The sequence below is a fragment of the Doryrhamphus excisus genome, chromosome 18 (genome assembly GCF_030265055.1).
Source record: "Doryrhamphus excisus isolate RoL2022-K1 chromosome 18, RoL_Dexc_1.0, whole genome shotgun sequence".
Lineage (NCBI taxonomy): Eukaryota > Metazoa > Chordata > Actinopteri > Syngnathiformes > Syngnathidae > Doryrhamphus > Doryrhamphus excisus.
In genome coordinates this window covers 15,477,501-15,497,897 of record NC_080483.1, presented here as the reverse complement: position 1 = coordinate 15,497,897, position 20,397 = coordinate 15,477,501, and the positions used below count along the sequence as shown (strand labels likewise).

The 20,397-nt window shown below is 39.6% G+C and overlaps 2 protein-coding genes across 6 annotated transcripts in view; one reads left to right on the top strand and one right to left on the bottom strand.

Annotated features, from left to right (window-relative positions):
* fmoda (fibromodulin a) overlaps positions 1–20,397 on the top strand; it is a 58,064-nt gene that overhangs the window by 8,096 nt on the left and 29,571 nt on the right. The gene's annotated exons all lie outside the window — the stretch shown is intronic.
* prelp (proline/arginine-rich end leucine-rich repeat protein) lies at positions 4,423–14,331 on the bottom strand. Its single transcript, XM_058055162.1, has 7 exons — positions 14,242–14,331; positions 8,130–8,547; positions 7,860–8,045; positions 7,627–7,784; positions 6,482–6,678; positions 5,079–5,154; positions 4,423–4,941 (listed from the first exon to the last, which is right to left on the bottom strand). Exons 2-7 carry the CDS (start codon positions 8,541–8,543, stop codon positions 4,851–4,853), a joined length of 1,122 nt encoding a protein of 373 aa, XP_057911145.1. The 5' UTR covers positions 8,544–8,547; positions 14,242–14,331; the 3' UTR covers positions 4,423–4,850.

Genomic DNA, 20,397 nt, shown 5'->3' with positions numbered 1-20,397 from the left:
TAAAATAATAATAACCGATCATACCATGTTTCCTGCTTCCTGCATGTTTCCTGAGTGCAGGAGAGCCTTAAGGGAAAACAACTGCCATTTTGGAATTTTGCCCATCATGCACAATCCTTGTCAGACTTGAACACACACCTTCTTTTTCAGCTAATAATTTCAGCAATAATTTGTTCAGATAATAATTTACATAATGGGATGCAACTATTCTGCTTATAAAACCTTCTGAAAAAAAACTCTAAAAATGATCATGTGACATGCATTTTAATCAAGCTAAAGCGACATTGCTATTATTATTATTATTATTAATATTGTTAACATTACTTCAATGGCATATAGCCACTGTATTTTTTTGTATTTTTGTTTATGAGTTGACTGTAAATATTACATGTTAATTTGAATGTGCCTGTTGCTAAATGCTTACAGTTTTTTGGAGGTGTTTCAATAGCAGGCTTTCTAGGTGTGTCCCAATACACGCATTGATGAGCTGCCTCATTTTATTTGTTTTTACATTTTTTGAATGCATAAAGATTGTGGATAATGTGCATAACCCCCCCCCCCCCAAAGTGCCTTAAAAAAAAAAGCTGCATTCTTTCTACCGACCAGCAGAGGGCGACTCAACTGGTTGGAAGAAATTTCAGTCTGCAAGTCTCTCAGCAGCAGTTTTCCCAACTGAGTCCCATTCTAATCCCTTAAAAATTTGAATAGTATTAAAAATAAATTTGTGTCCTTATAATTTAGATTGAATAGAATGAGCCAAGATGTACAGTATATGTGAAAATATTGTATGAGTACAAAAAAAAATGACGAGGCATGCAAGCAAAGACTGGTCAGTGAACAAGCATGTGGCAAACCGTAATACGTGGGTACGAGAAAGTACAATCAGCCATCTTCTCGGCTTCTCGGCCTTGCTTAAGAATGGCACGACATGCAGGTGGCGTCCAGCTGTCGGACCATACCATTTAATAAAAGGAGCAGAACACAAACAGAACACACTTGCTGCAGCACAATCAATCTGATCTCGCATTTAAATTCTCTTTAAAAAAAGATGTCTGGTTCTCACCAGTTTCAGCAGTGATTTTGAAAAAGTACTTCAAATATAATTTGGTCAAAATTTTATGCTTCCTATTTCATATGAAGCAAAAGCTGAAGAGAAACTGACATGCTTTGAAAAGGTGCGAAAATCTAAATGAATGAACATAGGAGCCGTTTGGGAGCTGAAGCTTGACTGAAATGCTGTGGAAATATGCTAAATAAAACTTAGAATGAAAGTAAATTGGGTATTGAACCAACCACCTCTGGGTACAGACAGTACCCAGAGATCTCTCAGTACCTAACACTTTGTGTACTGTCTGTCAGTACCAGTTATGAATGAGCCTACTACAGTAGGCTTTTGAGCAAAAGTTTTCTCGCTTACCCGCTTATCCTCACTAGGGTTGCGGGTATGCTGGAGCCTATCCCAGCTGTCTACACCTGTCTGATATAATGTCATATTTTTTCACAGTACCATCACTGTCATATCCCGTGATTCAGTCATGTGACATTTCCCCAACAGTGGGCACCATTTAAATTACCCATTCATTTTTAATGGGAAAATATTCATAAATATATGAATATTTATATTATTTATATTTTAAATAATAATAGTATTTATATTTTATTTTTATATTATTTATATATTATATTTATATTTATATAATAAATATGAACTTACACTAAATATGTTGATTTAGGTGGAATTTGTTTGAATTGGTTAAGAAATGGAGGAGTAGTTAGTAGACAAAAATGCATAATAAGAAGTATAAGAAGAGGGGGTGCTCCCAGGCCAGTTGACGGACATGTGCAAAGTGTCTCGATGTACTCTATTAGCAGTATTGCCTTGGCGACAATATATATGTACAGGAAGAGGTCAAAGGGTCATTGCTGGAACTGATGGTAGTCAAAATCCAAAGTAGCAAATCATATTTAATTTAAAAAAGAAGCCAGTCTCACTTCTGTGTAGGATAAAGATGCGTAAAACAAGAGCAAGAAATTCAATGCCTTTCTGGTGTAGGAGGAAAGAAGACAATGCTGAGAAGGTCCCACGTGGTAATGTCATCTCCCAGTACTTGCCAGTACATGTGCAGCATTGTACATAAAGTTATATTAGTACATCGTCAATGTGACAGACAGACAGACAGCATGGACTCGTTTGTCTGCATCTGCATCTGAAACTGGAAAAGACCTGATTTTGCAATGGCGTACAAGGGCTGTCCTTGACATTTACTCGATGTGGGAGTTCCATGACGTGAGCATTGCGAGGGAAGGAGGATCCTTTTGTTGCGCTCCAGGAAAGGCATTCAGGGCATGTTGCATCACTGATATCATTGTTGCTGGCCAGTCTGTCAGTCAAGATTAATTGTTTCACCTTAAAAATAGAAAGTGGCGTGTCGTCCAAGTTGAAACACTTACGAGGCTTCTTTATTACCTTAGTGGAGAACATCTAAACATACTTGTTCCAAGTCTACGTCATAAAGTGACGTTCCTATCACGCTTGAATTTAGACTCAAATAAAAGACTAAAGTTAATTTGTTAGCAGTGGCTATTTTGATGGAAAGTTGTTAACTGTGATTTAACTCAGTGAGTTAACTCAGTGGCGGACATGATACCTTTTAGGTATCAACTTATCGACACCCCGATGGGAGTAATGGTCTCATCTTGGTCACCCCGATGAAAAATATCGAGCTCCGCCACTGTTAGCCATGGATGAAAACAACCCAAAAGACCCAAAAATCGGTCTGTCCATCCATGCATCCATCCGTCCATCCATCTTCTATACCACTTGTCTTCACTAGGAGCATATCTCATATATATATGGTCCGGTTATCTGCCAAAAATATTAAGTAAAAATGCATTTTTCATGGAGAATAATTAGAGTTTTACATGCAGAAAACAATGTGAAATGATTACCGATGCTCCGATAGATCGGCCACCGATTGGTATCAGACAATTTCCATTAAAAAAAAAGCATGATCAGCAAACGGGGATTTTGCTGATCACAAAAAACGATGGCCATGCGGCGCCATCATGACAATTCACGTCACGACAACACAAACACAACTGAATGTGCATGTATGTTGTGTCACATAGGGTTCCCGACACCGACAAGGAACGCACTGTCAATCAACACTACTCTGTAAAATCCTCCAATTGTTTCAGTTTGACAGCTTGACCAGGCTACACCAATCGATGCTAGTAGGTTTGATCGCTCCCTTGGCAAACATATTGGTGTTCGACTTCTTCTGCATCTTTCTTTGTATGCGTTGCCTAGCTCAGCGGTGTCAAACTCCTGCCATGGAGGGCCGAGACACTGCAGGTTTTCTACCGAAACAGGTGATTTTAAAGCCTTCAGTTTGAAAGGAAAGAGCTCATCAATTAAATCACCTGCAGGAGAAACTGGTTGGAGACAAAACCTGCACCAATTGACACATATTTTTCTCTTGCTGGGAATCACCAACTCCAACCACATTTGCCTGAGCTTGCCGCATAGAAAGATTTAATGGTAGACATAGCTAATAACTCAAACAAATCAAATAAATCTAACAAATCAAAGCGAAACAGAGGAGGACAGTCTTACAGAGTATGTGGCCGACAGTGCATGCCCATATTAGGAAGCTCGGCTTCCTGTGATGTCACAGGGAGCCAGTGTTGGACAAAGCTCTCTGGAACCGAGTGTTCAGGGCCATCCCAAACTTCTTTCACGGCTGACTTAAAAATGTGAAAACCTCATTGTTTGAAATTTTGGCATCGTTTAACATGAGAATAAAACATTCTAAATACATTTATAGGTCAGAAAAGTGGAAAAAGCCTAATAGGTCCCCTTTAACATAGAACGTGATAAGGTAATGTAACAGTGTGGTAATATACTGCAGTTATCAAATGTTTGTATTGCTTCATCTTGGTGCATTGCGTTCCATACTTAGTCCAAAATTTGATTACTGTGGGTTTTTAGCATTGTTCTCGCATATACAGTAGGCGTTTAATATTTCCTTTTTATCTGAGATCATATTTCTCCTGTATTTCATATTTCTTAAGTATTCCATAACAGTTTCGTCACATTAAACTTGATCAGCCACCTACCACAGATGACCCGAGGGTGAACACGATCTGTGATTTCATCATGGAAATGGAATAGGCTCCAGCGTATACGTGACATAGAAAATGGATGGATGGATATCTACAGGTACAGTTTGTTAAATCCAACTAAACTAAAATTTATATTTCACGGTTATTTTTTCACAGAAAAAATGAAAAAAAATTAATTGGTTATCCTGTGGGTCTTGAGAAGCTAAAAGTTATCTGTTTCTGAATCCATAGTTCATACTCTTTTTTTTTTTTTGCATGACAACCTATCAATAAACATACCAACAAGTAGGTCCAAGACAATGTTTTATTCCCTTATTATTTGTACAAAGCATCTTAATAATCATCTTAATATACAGTACAGGAGGCTGGGAAAAGAAAATAATACAATGACATTTAACTTGAATTAGAGTGAAAATTGCAGGCACATTTTGGACAAGATCAACTACATGGTAGTTAACATTTCAACAGTTTGCTCGTGACCATACTAACTACATATGTGTAGCGTGTCCATCAATGTGTGCGCACTTTCAAGCTTTTCATGCATTTGCTTTAAAAAAAAATATATATATATATAAACTATAATTTTCTATTTTTCTAACGAGTAAAGTGTAAACTGTGGAATCAGTGAAACCTCGGAACTTTGACAGCCTGTTGCGTCACTGAGCATGTGTGGCAAGTGCATGGGCGTGTGAGCGTGTCGCTCATGGCTTCAAGGCAGATCTTTCCTAAATAACGATAGAGTGGAGGTGTCTGAAGCACATGATGACATCCAGAGGTATGGGGGGGCTCAGGTGATTTCCATCCAAACGCAGGTACCTGGAACAACAACACAAATGTTACAAATGTGTCGCAACCTGCAAACATGCTTTACGGTGCCTCGCTCCGTGTCACGAGACATATCTTTTTTTTTCACTTCCTGGTTTGTGTTTTACGTTTGACGTCCCGTGACGTACCTTAATCGAGGCATCAGGCTGGGATCGCTCAAATCCGCCTGTAGGCTGTGTGGGCAGATCAGTGTGCCGTTGATGTCTGTCAAGAAGAGGCACATGATGCAATGCTAATTTTAAAACAACAATACTTGGAACCTAATCTTAAGTCATTAGTAGTAATTGCAAGTGTACTATTTTCAGAGGTGGCCTTTTGCAAGTCTCACGTCTTTAATCTCAGATGGCGAAAGTCCAAATTAAATCTTTACTCAAAACCTAAGACAGGTCTAGTCAAAGCCGTAGTCGTAGGATTGACATTTTCGAGTCCTTGCAACTCAGAAGCAAAATGTAACAATCTATTCAATTTGACAAATCCAATTAATTTATATTAATATTTTTATTTTTTAAAATTCATAATAATGATCATGTACATTGAAGACTTTGAATGGGGAAACATTTTTCTTAACACATTCAATGAAAATCTCAATTACCGTAAATTTCCGGTGTGTAATACACATTGGTGTTTAAGTCCATGAGGACCAGGCAGCTCTTTATTTAATTAAACTTAAAACTTTTATTTAATTTAATTAACAGGACCAATTAACAGCAACCATGACCTATGAAAAAAACTTGACAACGAACTTGCCAACCCATGTCAACACATTGGAAATCGGGGAGCTCATTGTTCATTATAATAGTCTGACTCATGGTGTCATTATTTTACAAAGAAGGCTAAAATCATCACACAGCAAACTAACACTCAAAAGGTAAGAAATAAGAAATATACAAGTACCAATACAAGTTTAATGTCTGCCTTCCACTGGGTTCCGCTGGCTCATTTGTTTATTTTGTCGCTACCTTTTAAGTGTTAAGTCGCTGTGTGGTGAGTTTAACTTTCTTTGGAAGATAATGACACTGTGAGTCAGATGTTGAGTAATGACCCATTGGGTAGTGACCTACTGCGATTTCCGACGGATTGACAAGCTTGTTGTGAATTCACTGATAGCTCCTGATTTCGTGAGTGGCATAGTACCTACGATTAGTTTAGCCTCGGTATAGACAGTAGTCAGTGCTGTTCTAGTGATGGACATCTATTTTGTCCAATGATGCACCGATCGTTAATATATTCGTAATCGATGCGAGCACAGTGCATGCTGACTGTAAGATAATCATATCCTAACATTATATTTCGGAAAATAGATGTGAAAATGTCACAAATGTTGTTGAACTTTAGGGTTTTGTAGGAAGATATTTGAGAAACGCCAAAGCCAACTCTTTGTGCAGTTGATACTCGATACTCGGTAAGCCGAAATATTCCACACAGCACTTTGCTGACTAAACAAGTCCCGACCCGACTGCCGTGGCAGAGAGTGTAGTCGAGTAATAAATCCAAAAGAAAAATGATACCCACGCATGGACCTTCGACTTACTGCCAATGCTGTTATGGTTGAGGTGCAAGTGCTCCAGGTGACTGCTGAAGAGAGGTACGGAGGTCAGCTGGTTGTGGGAGAGCTGGAGGTCCAGCAATGTGGAGATGTTGAACACGGCCTTGGGGACGCCTTTGTCGCTCAGCTGGTTGTAGTTGAGTCTCACAAAGGCCAAGTGAAAGAAGCCTTGGAAGTAGTCTCTGAACAGGAAAATGATCATGTCATATCCGTTCGCTATTTACGGTACAAATGCTCACCATTACGTTGTAATATAGACTGTATATTATAGACTTGTACTGTATATTGTTGTGTATCATGTGACTATAAACCATACATTTTTGCAATAACTACTCCCTTTTGGACACAATTTTTGTCTTTGTTGTTTTTTTTCTTTTGTTTTTTTTTTTGGGAGGCTATTTTCTTTGAAAACTTTGGTTCGAATCCCGACTTGGGCAACTCTGCGGAGTTTGCATGTACAAAAGGTACTCCGATTTCCTCCCCCATTCCAAAAACATGCTAGGTTAATTGACTCCAAATTGTCCGAATTTTGACTCCAAATTGGTGTACCCCGCCTCTCGCCCGAAGACAGCTGGGATAGGCTCCAGTACCCTTGCGACCCTCGTGAGGAAAAACGGTAGAAACTGAATTAATTAATTAATTTGTATAAATTTGGGCTGCGCGGCGGCCTAGTGGTTAGCACGCAGACCTCACAGCTAGGAAACCTGGGTTCAATCCCACCCTCGGCCATCTCTGTGTGGAGTTTGCATGTTCTCCCCGTGCATGCGTGGGTTTTCTCCGGTTTCCTCCCACATTCCAAAAACATGCTAGGTTAATTAGCGACTCCAAATTGTCCATAGGTGTCCATGTGAGTGTGAATGGTTGTTTGTCTATATGTGCCCTGTGATTGGCTGGCCACCAGTCCAGGGTGTACCTCGCCTCTCATTCGAAACGTTCAGCCCTTCTCATATAATTAAGGTATACAGTCATACCTTTATACAGGCATTTCTTTTTCAGTGTGGCCCCAGTAGATCTTTGTATAGCACGTAAATCTGACTAACATGGTCAGTCAGTCCTATTTGTGGTAATGTTCGGTTGAGTTTATATGTGATTATGTTCACTGTGTGAGAACACGGCCTTTGTATACTTGCTTTGGGATGTCTTCTATACGGTTTCTGTCAAGAAAAAGCTGTATTAGACCATTGGGTACTCCAACAGGCATCTTTTTCAGGATGTTGTGCGCCAGATTGAGCTGCATCAGGCTGGATAAATCCTTGAAGGTGTTCTTTCCCAGGTCACTGTCACTCAGCTGGGACAAAAGAGCATACAGTGTTAAAACACGTACAGAATCCGTACAGAACACACACACACACACAGGTTTCACCTGGTTATGGTAGAGGTCAAGCAGGGTCAGATTTCCCATCTTACTGAGGGCGCCTGAAGGTATTTTGGAAATGCGATTCCTGCTGAGACGGAGCTGTTCCAGACTGACTGGGAGGCCCGAGGGCACCTCTTTGAGCTGATTACGTTGAACATACAAGTACAAGAGTGCAGGTATCTTCTGGAACACCTACGCAGGGATAAAAATACCACAGCTGAGACGATCCAGGTATTTCGTAACCACCAATTATTCTAAATAAGGAAGTGGTCTGACCTGTTTGTCTATTCGGTGGATGCGATTGTTTGCCAGGTTGATCCAACGGACCTCCGTTGCATTAAGGAACGGTTCCGCCGTCACCTCTGAGATGTAGTTGTTCTGCAGGTACAGGTAGTGGGTTCTGGGCGGGATGGCAGGGACCGCACGGATGTTGCGGTTCTCACAGTTGAGAGAGTTGGGGTAGTTTGGAGAGCACAAACACTCTCGGGGGCAGTCGGGATAAATGGAGGGCGGGCCGAGGATGACCGGGGGGATGTCCGTAGGCTCCTGTGGTTCCGGTTGAGGGACGGAGGGCTGCCTGGGGGTGGATGGGCGCCTGGTGGGCTTTTTTGGCCGAGGCCTCTGGGTGAGCGCTGCTCCTATTAGGAGGAGCAGCGCCAAGGCAGAGAAGAGTCCCGAGACGGCCTTCATGCTCCTAAATAAACACGAAACACATGTTTGATGAATTTATAGCAGTTTTACTGTTTTTTGGTTACTTATATTGTTTGTCCTGTGATTGGCTGGTGACCAGTCAAGGGTGGCAACAAAATTAATGCTTCAGGCTAAAACTACAACTCCTTGTCATAATGCTTAGAGTGCAATTTCAGAAAGTAGCGAAGTCGATGGTGATCGGAAAAATCTGAAGTAAGTTTGATCAAGTGTCGAATGACTCCAGTTTTTGTTTGGACTGCTCGGACTGTCAACCGTCACTATTGTATCACTTTGATTTAACATAGTTTGATTGATCATGCCTGGAAAGTGGACATGGATGACGTCCTATAAAGGCGTTGTAATATTCTATGCTAGCATTATCGTGTTGAATAAACCGAGCCAACCCAACTGCTCCTAAAGAGTGCAAATTTGTTTTTGTTTTGTCAAACAGTGACTTTAAATGACCTATGTTATCACCGACGGGATTTGAAAGGCTGGCCTACTGCATGACGAAGAGGACAACTCAATCTATAGGGCTTATGGGAGAGAGACTGACAACGTGTATGATGAAGGAATTATGAGGCTCTTCAATTGTAAATAAAAGGACACCGTTAGTGGTTTTAGCTTCCAGTAGGAGGACAGGGACGACAATTAATGACTTTTCTGGTAGGCTACTGTTTAACCAATCATATTACATGCCTGGTTTAGCAATATTTAACAATCTGTATTACTTGCAATTTTTGACGCTGTTTGGTAAAAAGCATTTATTTAGTCAAATATTAGGTCAGTGGTGGTCTATGCTAGTTTAGTTGGGGTTTAGCTGTTGGTCTATGCTCGTCGGTACTAGTACTAGTCTATGCTGGTTTACAGTATTCAATGTTAGTATGCAACAGCATGATAACAAAACATACTAGTTGGTCTACGCCGTTTTTTTCCGAGATGGGGACATGGACCCCTGTGGCTTATATGTGCAGCCTATACATATAATCTTTTTTTCTTCAAATTCATGCACTATAGTTTTTTTTTTGTATGTGGCTTGTTTGTGTTTTCATCATTTTAGTACACCAGCGCAGCCTGGTGACATGTAATAGAACTGCACTGCATCATACAGAGATTTTTATTTATTTATTTTTAATAAGTGCGAATATGTATTCACACTGAGCAGATCTTTTACTTTTATTTCACTTATTAACTTCTGCTGTGTATTTGTTGCTGATGTAGTGCATGAGTGGAAAAGTTAGTCTTCGCTAGATCAGACACATCTGGCGCAGGAAATGAAAAATGAACATTTTTTTTTTTTGTACAGAATGAGAGAGGGGATAAAGACTCTTTTGTGAGGAGTGTCCTAAGGGAGACGTATGGAATGGGAGACCGCAGGTCTGAAAGATCCTTATGTAGCTGTAGGGGTCTCATTCAAAGCGGTGGTTCGTGGATCTAATTTTGGGTGCGCAAATGGACAAAAGGTCATGAATTAAACGTAAATATTTAATGTAGCGCTGATATGTCACTTTCTTTAGAAAGAAAAATTATATATTTTTATATTTTTAAATATACACTACCGCTCAAAAGTTTGGGATCACTTGCAAATTTCTTTGTTTTCCAAAGAAAAACACATTTTCATACATTTCAAAAAAAAAATTCCATTTCAAAATTTTTTTTTCCATTTCAAATTTTTTTTTCAATTTCACAAACATTTTTTTTTCCATTTCACAAACAATTAAAATTGATCAGATGATTTTCAAAGAAGGATGTACATTTTTGCATAGAGGCCTACTATCAACAACTGTGAACTGATTATGTGATGCATTCAGTTGTAATCCGATGCACGTTCAAATGAAATCAAACCATTTTGTTTTGATAGCCGTGTCGTATTAATACAAAATCAGTAGGTTTTCAGAGGAGATCAAAGTTACTGCCTGAAAAATAGAAAATCTGGATATACACTACCGCTCAAATGTTTGGGATCCCTTGCAAATGTCTTTGTTTTCCACAGAAAAACAAATTTTCATGCATTTCACAAACATTTTTTTTCAATTTCACAAACATTTTTATCCATTTCACAAACAATTAAAACGAATCAGATGATTTTTCAAAGAAGGATGTACATTTTTGCATAGAGGCCTACTATCAACAACTGTGCATCAATATCCTGGTATGGCTGCTAATCCAAGTTCATCATTTTATAAATAGATTATTAGAAAAGCCATTTAAAATCTAAACTAAACCTAAAATCTCTTACCATGCTGTTAACTACTCCCTTAGAGAGCAGCACAAACAGGGTCTAACAAGGACAGAAAAACGCTGCAAGAAGACAAATATCTGAGAGTGTGTAGAAAAACAAATTTTCATGCATTTCACAAACATTTTTTTTCAATTTCACAAACATTTTTATTCATTTCACAAACAATTAAAATGAATCAGATGATTTTTCAAAGAAGGATGTACATTTTTGCATAGAGGCCTACTATCAACAACTGTCAGTCCTCTGCATCAATCTCCTGGTATGGCTGCTAATCCAAGTTCATCATTTTATAAGGCTAATAGATTATTAGAAAACCCATAAAAAAAACTAAACTAAAACTAAAATCTCTTACCATTACAAAAACGCTGCAAGAAGACAAATATCTGAGAGTGTGTAGAAAAACAAATTTTCATGCATTTCACAAACATTTTTTTTCAATTTCACAAACATTTTTATTCATTTCACAAACAATTAAAATGAATCAGATGATTTTTCAAAGAAGGATGTACATTTTTGCATAGAGGCCTACTATCAACAACTGTCAGTCCTCTGCATCAATCTCCTGGTATGGCTGCTAATCCAAGTTCATCATTTTATAAGGCTAATAGATTATTAGAAAACCCATAAAAAAAACTAAACTAAAACTAAAATCTCTTACCATTACAAAAACGCTGCAAGAAGACAAATATCTGAGAGTGTGTAGAAAAACAAATTTTCATGCATTTCACAAACATTTTTTTTCAATTTCACAAACATTTTTATCCATTTCACAAACAATTAAAACGAATCAGATGATTTTTCAAAGAAGGATGTACATTTTTGCATAGAGGCCTACTATCAACAACTGTGCATCAATATCCTGGTATGGCTGCTAATCCAAGTTCATCATTTTATAAGGCTAATAGATTATTAGAAAACCCATATAAAAATCTATAAACAAAAACTAAAATCTCTTACCATGCTGTTAACTACTCCCTTCAGAGAGCAGCACAAACCGGGTCTAACAAGGACAGAAAAACGCTGCATGAAGACAAATATCTGAGAGTGTGTAGTTTAAGACAATGACGCCTAGTAGCCGTCAAACACCGGTGTCGGTATCAACAGTGAAGCGACGACTTCAGGATGCTGGACTTCATGGCAGGACTGCCAAGAAAAAGTCTTATTTCAGACTTCCAAGTGATTCCAAACTTTTGAGCGGTAGTGTATATTTGATAATTAATTTTTCTTGCACCTATTGGGAGTAATAATGGGAGTGTACAAGCATAACAATCCCCATTGAGATACTAAATACATGACTCCAGATGAATGCTTACACAACCACGACTGCAGATGTTTGCCTCATCACCAGGGAAGAATTTCACCTTACATAGTGGAAGAAAATGATACTGGGCACCTGTCAGCCCAAACAGCAGTATATTCTAATCAGTTTTTGTTAGGAAAGTCTCGAAGGTAAACATCTCCTATGAATCACAGGGCAGGAACCTTTTGAGACAGTATTTGTTCTGCCTGGAAAAAAAAAAACATTTTCTTCCTGCCGATGTTCCTTGGTACTGCCCTTCCTTTTCCCTCCTGGCCCAGAACCTTCCAGTCTCTCATTCCACATCGGAGACCAAAACAACTGTTTCCTCTACTCTGTCATCATGTCTAACTGAAGATGTTCAAACTGTAACCCCATACATTTCTATACTTCAAATGTCTATTATATTCATAATAATACAGTAGGTAATTACAGTGAATTCCGTTGTACAAGCCACTCCCATTAAAATTTTGAAGAAAAACTGCATCGGCCTGTAATCTGCACGTGTCCACGTCATAAAATGTCATACTGTGGAGCACCGAGTGAGCCAATCATGAGTTATTAAAATATTCATAAAGAGCTTCTCAACCCGTTTAAAAATTGCCGCAGGCTATTACACATTACAGCAATCTGACTTGATTTGTGAGATGACTGCATGAACACTAAATTCATCACACAGCAGAAATATAAGAAATATACAAACATGTAGTAATATGAGTTTAAATGGGGAAAAAAAGGAGGACAAGTGGCATAGAAAATGGATGGATTAATGGTGCTGCAATGCTTCCTCTGTCCACCAAATGGAGCCAGAGGAAACCAGAAGGAAGCTGACGTCATTGCAGCACCAATGTATGCTTATTCATTATGAGCAAATTTTTAAATTTACATTCTCGTTTGAGTTTGCCAACCGAATGAGCCTTACAGGATACAAAAAAAACTGTACACGGTGCAAAAAAATATATCGATACTATTGTTAGCAAATTAACTGCACCAACTATCTAACTAACTCGCGATTAACTATACAAAAAACCTTTTGTAAACAGTATCTAATCGTGTTTGTCAACTGAAACAAATGGCTACCCGATGTCCAAACCCTCATGTCTATCAGCATTAGAGTGGAATGTCCAGATGGCTACACCAGGAGATGAAAAGAACCACATAACAGTCAGTCATAATAAGCACCCCGACTTTGTTAAAAACATCATCACCACAGCTGAAGTAGTTAATTACAGTAAATACATTTTGCATCACTCCGAAAATATTTGACTCACATCATGTTTGGGACTAAATAACATGATATAATTAGCTGTTGTCCGTATTTGTGATGTCATACAAACAACATCTGCGGGCTGCTTTTGTGCCTCATATGTAAAAAAAAAAAAAAATTGGCTTTAGGGTTTAGGAATTCTGCTCCCCTCCCTTTTTTTTTTTTTTTTTAAAGTCAACAGACTCTCTGCATTAGTTTTAGTACGATTGCCAGAACATTTTCTCATGTGGGTGTGGCCGGCATGCATTGGCTGGGCAAAACTCTGCATCTGTAGGACTGACATCTGGGTACGCAAAAAGTGCCTTGTAAGGGAAAAAATATGCTGTAAATAATTTTATTATTCTATAATAATAATAATTAAATTAGAATAATAATAATTATTAATAATTATAATAATTATTATTATATAATAATTATAATTATTAAATTAAAATAATAATACATTAGAATAATAAATTAAATTAGAATAATTTATTCTGAATTCACGAAAACAATGCACTCTCATATTGATGTTATTGAAGCTCAGTTGTTATGCATGATTTAATGATTCAAACTTTATTTATATACTTTTTTTGCATACTTGACATTTTTTCCCTTTTTTTCCCTTTTACAAAGTATGTATGTTGTGTTAAAAAGTTGTTTTTATTAACACAACAATTAAAAATATAATGATAAATAACTCAAGAATGAGATCCTGCAGTACCACGGGGTACCACTTTGTATGGCAGTGTTACCATAGAAACACACTCTGCATGTGCCAACAATACACAACACATACACATCTTCTTTCCCAACCAAACACACATCCACCCGGATTCTTGTTTTTGGGGACCGGGGACCGGGTACCCCCCCCCCACCCACCCTTTGGAAACAACAGTAAAAATGGCCTTACCTGCCTCTGCCCTCTTTTTTGTCAAGTCACAAGTCCTGCGTCTTCTCTTCTCTTCTGCCTCTCACCCTGCTTCCTTACCCCTTCGCTCCCTCTCTTCCTCCTTGTCCCTAGCCCTCCCATCCCCTCCCTCCCTCGCTCGCCACTTCTTTTGGGTTTTTCTCTGGCTTTTTTCCCTCTAAAGGTCACGCTGCCTCTTTCTTCACGACCCGTTTCACCACGTTTCATCCTGGTTCCCTTCGCTCCAACCAGGAGGTCAACCATGATGAGCATGCTTGCATTTTTGTACAGATGCAAAAAAAAAAAGTAATTGCATTGACCTGCGGACGAGTGGTTAGCACGCAGGCCACACAGCTAGGAGACCGGAGTTCAATTGCACACTCCATATCCGTGTCTGCTCATCCTGCTAGGTTGCACGGCGGTCGAGTGGTTAGCGCGCAGACCTCACAGCTATAGGGGACTCGAGTTCGGCCATCTCTGTGTGGAGTTTGCATGTTCTCACCGTGCATGCGTGGGGTTTTTTTTTTTCCGGGTACTCCGGTTTTCTCCCACATTCCAAAAACATGCTAGGTTAATTAGCGAGATTCCAAATTGAATGTGAGTGTGAATGGTTGTTTGTCTATATGTGGCCTGTGATTGGCTGGCTACCCCGCCTCTCGCCCGCCCAAAGACAGCTGGGATAGGTTCCAGCATACCTGCGAACCCAGTGAGAATATGCTAAATCATAATAAATTACCCACAAAAAATGCGACTTATACTCCAATGCGACTTATGTATGTTTTTTTCACCTAATTATGCATTTTTGGCCTTGTGCGACTTATACTCCGGAGCGACCCGACCACTCCAGGGTGTAGAAGACAGCTGGGATAGGCTCCAGCATACCTGCGACCCCAGTGAGAATATGATAAATCATAATAAATTACCCACAAAAAATGCAACTTATGTATGTTTTTTTCACCTAATTATGCATTTTTGGCCTTGTGCGACTTATACTCCGGAGCGACCCGACCACTCCAGGGTGTAGAAGACAGCTGGGATAGGCTCCAGCATACCTGCGACCCCAGTGAGAATATGATAAATCATAATAAATTACCCACAAAAAATGCAACTTATGTATGTTTTTTTTCCACCTAATTATACATTTTTGGCCTTGTGCGACTTATACTCCGGAGCGACCCGACCAGTCCAGGGTGTAGAAGACAGCTGGGATAGGCTCCAGCATACCTGCGACCCCAATGAGAATATGCTAAATCATAATAAATTACCACACAAAAAATGCAACTTATGTATGTTTTTTCCACCTAATTATGCATTTTTGGCCTTGTGCGACTTATACTCCGGAGCGACCCGACCAGTCCAGGGTGTAGAAGACAGCTGGGATAGGCTCCAGCATACCTGCGACCCCAATGAGAATATGCTAAATCATAATAAATTACCCACAAAAAATGCAACTTATGTATGTTTTTTCCACCTAATTATGCATTTTTGGACCAGTCCAGGGTGTAGAAGACAGCTGGGATAGGCTCCAGCATACCTGCGACCCCAGTGAGAATATGATAAATCATAATAAATTACCCACAAAAAATGCGACTTATACTCCAATGCGACTTATGTATGTTTTTTTCACCTAATTATGCATTTTTGGCCTTGTGCGACTTATACTCCGGAGCGACCCGACCACTCCAGGGTGTAGAAGACAGCTGGGATAGGCTCCAGCATACCTGCGACCCCAGTGAGAATATGATAAATCATAATAAATTACCCACAAAAAATGCAACTTATGTATGTTTTTTTTCCACCTAATTATACATTTTTGGCCTTGTGCGACTTATACTCCGGAGCGACCCGACCAGTCCAGGGTGTAGAAGACAGCTGGGATAGGCTCCAGCATACCTGCGACCCCAATGAGAATATGCTAAATCATAATAAATTACCACACAAAAAATGCAACTTATGTATGTTTTTTCCACCTAATTATGCATTTTTGGCCTTGTGCGACTTATACTCCGGAGCGACCCGACCAGTCCAGGGTGTAGAAGACAGCTGGGATAGGCTCCAGCATACCTGCGACCCCAATGAGAATATGCTAAATCATAATAAATTACCCACAAAAAATGCAACTTATGTATGTTTTTTCCACCTAATTATGCATTTTTGGACCAGTCCAGGGTGTAGAAGACAGCTGGGATAGGCTCCAGCATACCTGCGACCCCAGTGAGAATATGATAAATCATAATAAATTACCCACAAAAAATGCGACTTATACTCCAATGCGACTTATGTATGTTTTTTTCACCTAATTATGCATTTTTGGCCTTGTGCGACTTATACTCCGGAGCGACCCGACCACTCCAGGGTGTAGAAGACAGCTGGGATAGGCTCCAGCATACCTGCGACCCCAGTGAGAATATGATAAATCATAATAAATTACCCACAAAAAATGCAACTTATGTATGTTTTTTTTCCACCTAATTATACATTTTTGGCCTTGTGCGACTTATACTCCGGAGCGACCCGACCAGTCCAGGGTGTAGAAGACAGCTGGGATAGGCTCCAGCATACCTGCGACCCCAATGAGAATATGCTAAATCATAATAAATTACCCACAAAAAATGCAACTTATGTATGTTTTTTCCACCTAATTATGCATTTTTGGACCAGTCCAGGGTGTAGAAGACAGCTGGGATAGGCTCCAGCATACCTGCGACCCCAGTGAGAATATGATAAATCATAATAAATTACCCACAAAAAATGCGACTTATACTCCAATGCGACTTATGTATGTTTTTTTCACCTAATTATGCATTTTTGGCCTTGTGCGACTTATACTCCGGAGCGACCCGACCAGTCCAGGGTGTAGAAGACAGCTGGGATAGGCTCCAGCATACCTGCGACCCCAATGAGAATATGCTAAATCATAATAAATTACCCACAAAAAATGCAACTTATGTATGTTTTTTTTCCACCTAATTATACATTTTTGGCCTTGTGCGACTTATACTCCGGAGCGACCCGACCAGTCCAGGGTGTAGAAGACAGCTGGGATAGGCTCCAGCATACCTGCGACCCCAATGAGAATATGCTAAATCATAATAAATTACCCACAAAAAATGCAACTTATGTATGTTTTTTCCACCTAATTATGCATTTTTGGACCAGTCCAGGGTGTAGAAGACAGCTGGGATAGGCTCCAGCATACCTGCGACCCCAGTGAGAATATGATAAATCATAATAAATTACCCACAAAAAATGCGACTTATACTCCAATGCGACTTATGTATGTTTTTTTCACCTAATTATGCATTTTTGGCCTTGTGCGACTTATACTCCGGAGCGACCCGACCAGTCCAGGGTGTAGAAGACAGCTGGGATAGGCTCCAGCATACCTGCGACCCCAATGAGAATATGCTAAATCATAATAAATTACCCACAAAAAATGCAACTTATGTATGTTTTTTTTTCCACCTAATTATACATTTTTGGCCTTGTGCGACTTATACTCCGGAGCGACCCGACCAGTCCAGGGTGTAGAAGACAGCTGGGATAGGCTCCAGCATACCTGCGACCCCAATGAGAATATGCTAAATCATAATAAATTACCCACAAAAAATGCAACTTATGTATGTTTTTTCCACCTAATTATGCATTTTTGGACCAGTCCAGGGTGTAGAAGACAGCTGGGATAGGCTCCAGCATACCTGCGACCCCAGTGAGAATATGATAAATCATAATAAATTACCCACAAAAAATGCGACTTATACTCCAATGCGACTTATGTATGTTTTTTTCACCTAATTATGCATTTTTGGCCTTGTGCGACTTATACTCCGGAGCGACCCGACCAGTCCAGGGTATAGAAGACAGCTGGGATAGGCTCCAGCATACCTGCAACCCCAGTGAGAATATGATGAATCATAATAAATTACCCACAAAAATGCGACTTATGTATGTTTTTTCCACCTAATTATGCATTTTTGGACCAGTCCAGGGTGTAGAAGACAGCTGGGATAGGCTCCAGCACCCCCCCATGACCCTCGTGAGGATAAGCGGTAGAAAATGAATGAATGCTTTGACCTTCCACTCTCCTTTTGTTTAGATGATTTTGTCATGTGGTTTTTATTAGCGGCATCTAATTAGAAACTCCATCCACGGCTTCTTTCTTTTCTGTGTAGGTTCTTAAGTGGTCCAATGAACTGTGACCATGAGATGTCGCTTTAGTAATGTGTAGGTATGCCGCAGCTAATGGATGATACGCTTCAACAAACATCAGGATTTCTGACTTTTTTCATTATCTGGCTTTTGTGTGTTTATTTTACGAGAAGATTATAATTAGAAGAAAAGTACGATGATGACCATAGAACCAGACGTGCATTGACAACATTTCTCCAAAGAGCAAATTGCATGGTTTTGTTTCTGCGTGTGCAGTCATATGACCTGTGGAATGCAGTGCAGTACTGCGATACACGCAGATGGACAACAAAGGGCTGAATGTTTGCACAGTGCTCTACCTGTTGATTCTAGAGGAGGTGATATTTATTGGCGCTCAAACTTGTTTTTTTTACTGCAGGAAACATTAAAAGCGGCGGCCGTTTTTTGTTTGCCATTACATAGACAAAAACAGATGGCGAGCGAGACAATAATGAAAATAATGTGTACAATAATGAAAGGACTATATTCTGTCATCTACACAACCATTACACAACTATGAAGATGCACTGTGCAGAGGATTTTTGGCCGGGAATATTCCCAATGGAAAACAAAGAGGACAGGAAGTCATCCTCTCTTGTGTTGTACTGAGATGAGACAACATCCTGTGAGCTGTGTGTGTGAACATTCTTGTCTTGTGCATGCCGCACCCAATCGGCTTTCCAAAATCCACATCTTTTACTTTGGCAAACAGCGCCGGCTCTTAAGCTACTTGATCTGCTTTTTAGTAATGTCGCTGTGTCTGCCTACAAGAAGCATCATAAAAAACAGAAACATATTTTCTCATAAATCAAGCACTGGTGACATAAATGTATGATACTTGCACAGGGAATGACAAAAGAGAATTTATGACCAATGAAACAGAAATAAAATGTTATTTTCTTCTGTGCTTTCCAGGTTCCAAGAGAACTTATCTCTCTCTGAGGGCATGGAAACTATTTCTTTTGAAAAGTCGCCCGATTAACAGCAAAGTGTGTTTTTAATTATATGTGTGTTTTATTTTTGTCTAAAACAGGATAATTTTGTGGAAAAATTACAAAAAAATAACTACAATAACAACCGACAAATCTAAAACTAGCCCATGTAATGAGGGGAAGGAGGCTATTATCTTACTCCAATCCTGTAGGTGGTGCTGTTTTATTCCAGGAAGCCCCAGTGAAGAAGTATAAAATAAAGTAAAAATAAATGCACCAAAATGTAATTATTATTATATGTGCCATTACACCACAACAAATTCCTAGTTTGGGGAACCTTTCACTAACAATGGCGATTCAATTTAATTCAATTTTTTGCGCCATGTCCAAATTAAAGTTTTGAGAGTTTTGTTTGATTGTGATGGAGCATACTCTAAAAAAATATAAAACACTTTCTCAATCACAGGGCACATATAGACAAACAACCATTCACACTCACATTCATACCTATGGACAATTTGGAGTCTAATTAACCTAGCATGTTTTTGGAATGTGGGAGGAAACCGGAGTACCCGGAGAAAACCCACGCATGCACGGGGAGAACATGCAAACTCCACACAGAGATGGCCGAGGGTGGAATTGAACCCTGGTCTCCTAGCTGTGAGGTCTGCGCGCTAACCACTAGACCGCCGTGCCGCCAAGTGTAAAATTGTGTGTGTTAAATATATGTTCTGGCCCCCCACACAATTTCGTTAACTCAGTGCGGCCCATGGGTCAAAAAGTTTGCCCACCTCTGCACTAAGCACTTGTGCGCTGTTCTCTGATTGGTTGTTTCACGGGCGCAATACCAGAGTGGACAGCTACGGGGCGCTGATACTGGACATGGTTAAACTCTATATTTTATCAGTATCACTGCCCTGGGCTTTGAGGCAGTATCATTTCGGCCTTTTCCCGTATCGTTCATGGGCGGTTTCTAGGGTACAGGGCCAATTAATACTGTAGTATGTGATAAATAATGATATAACCAACAGGAGCAGAT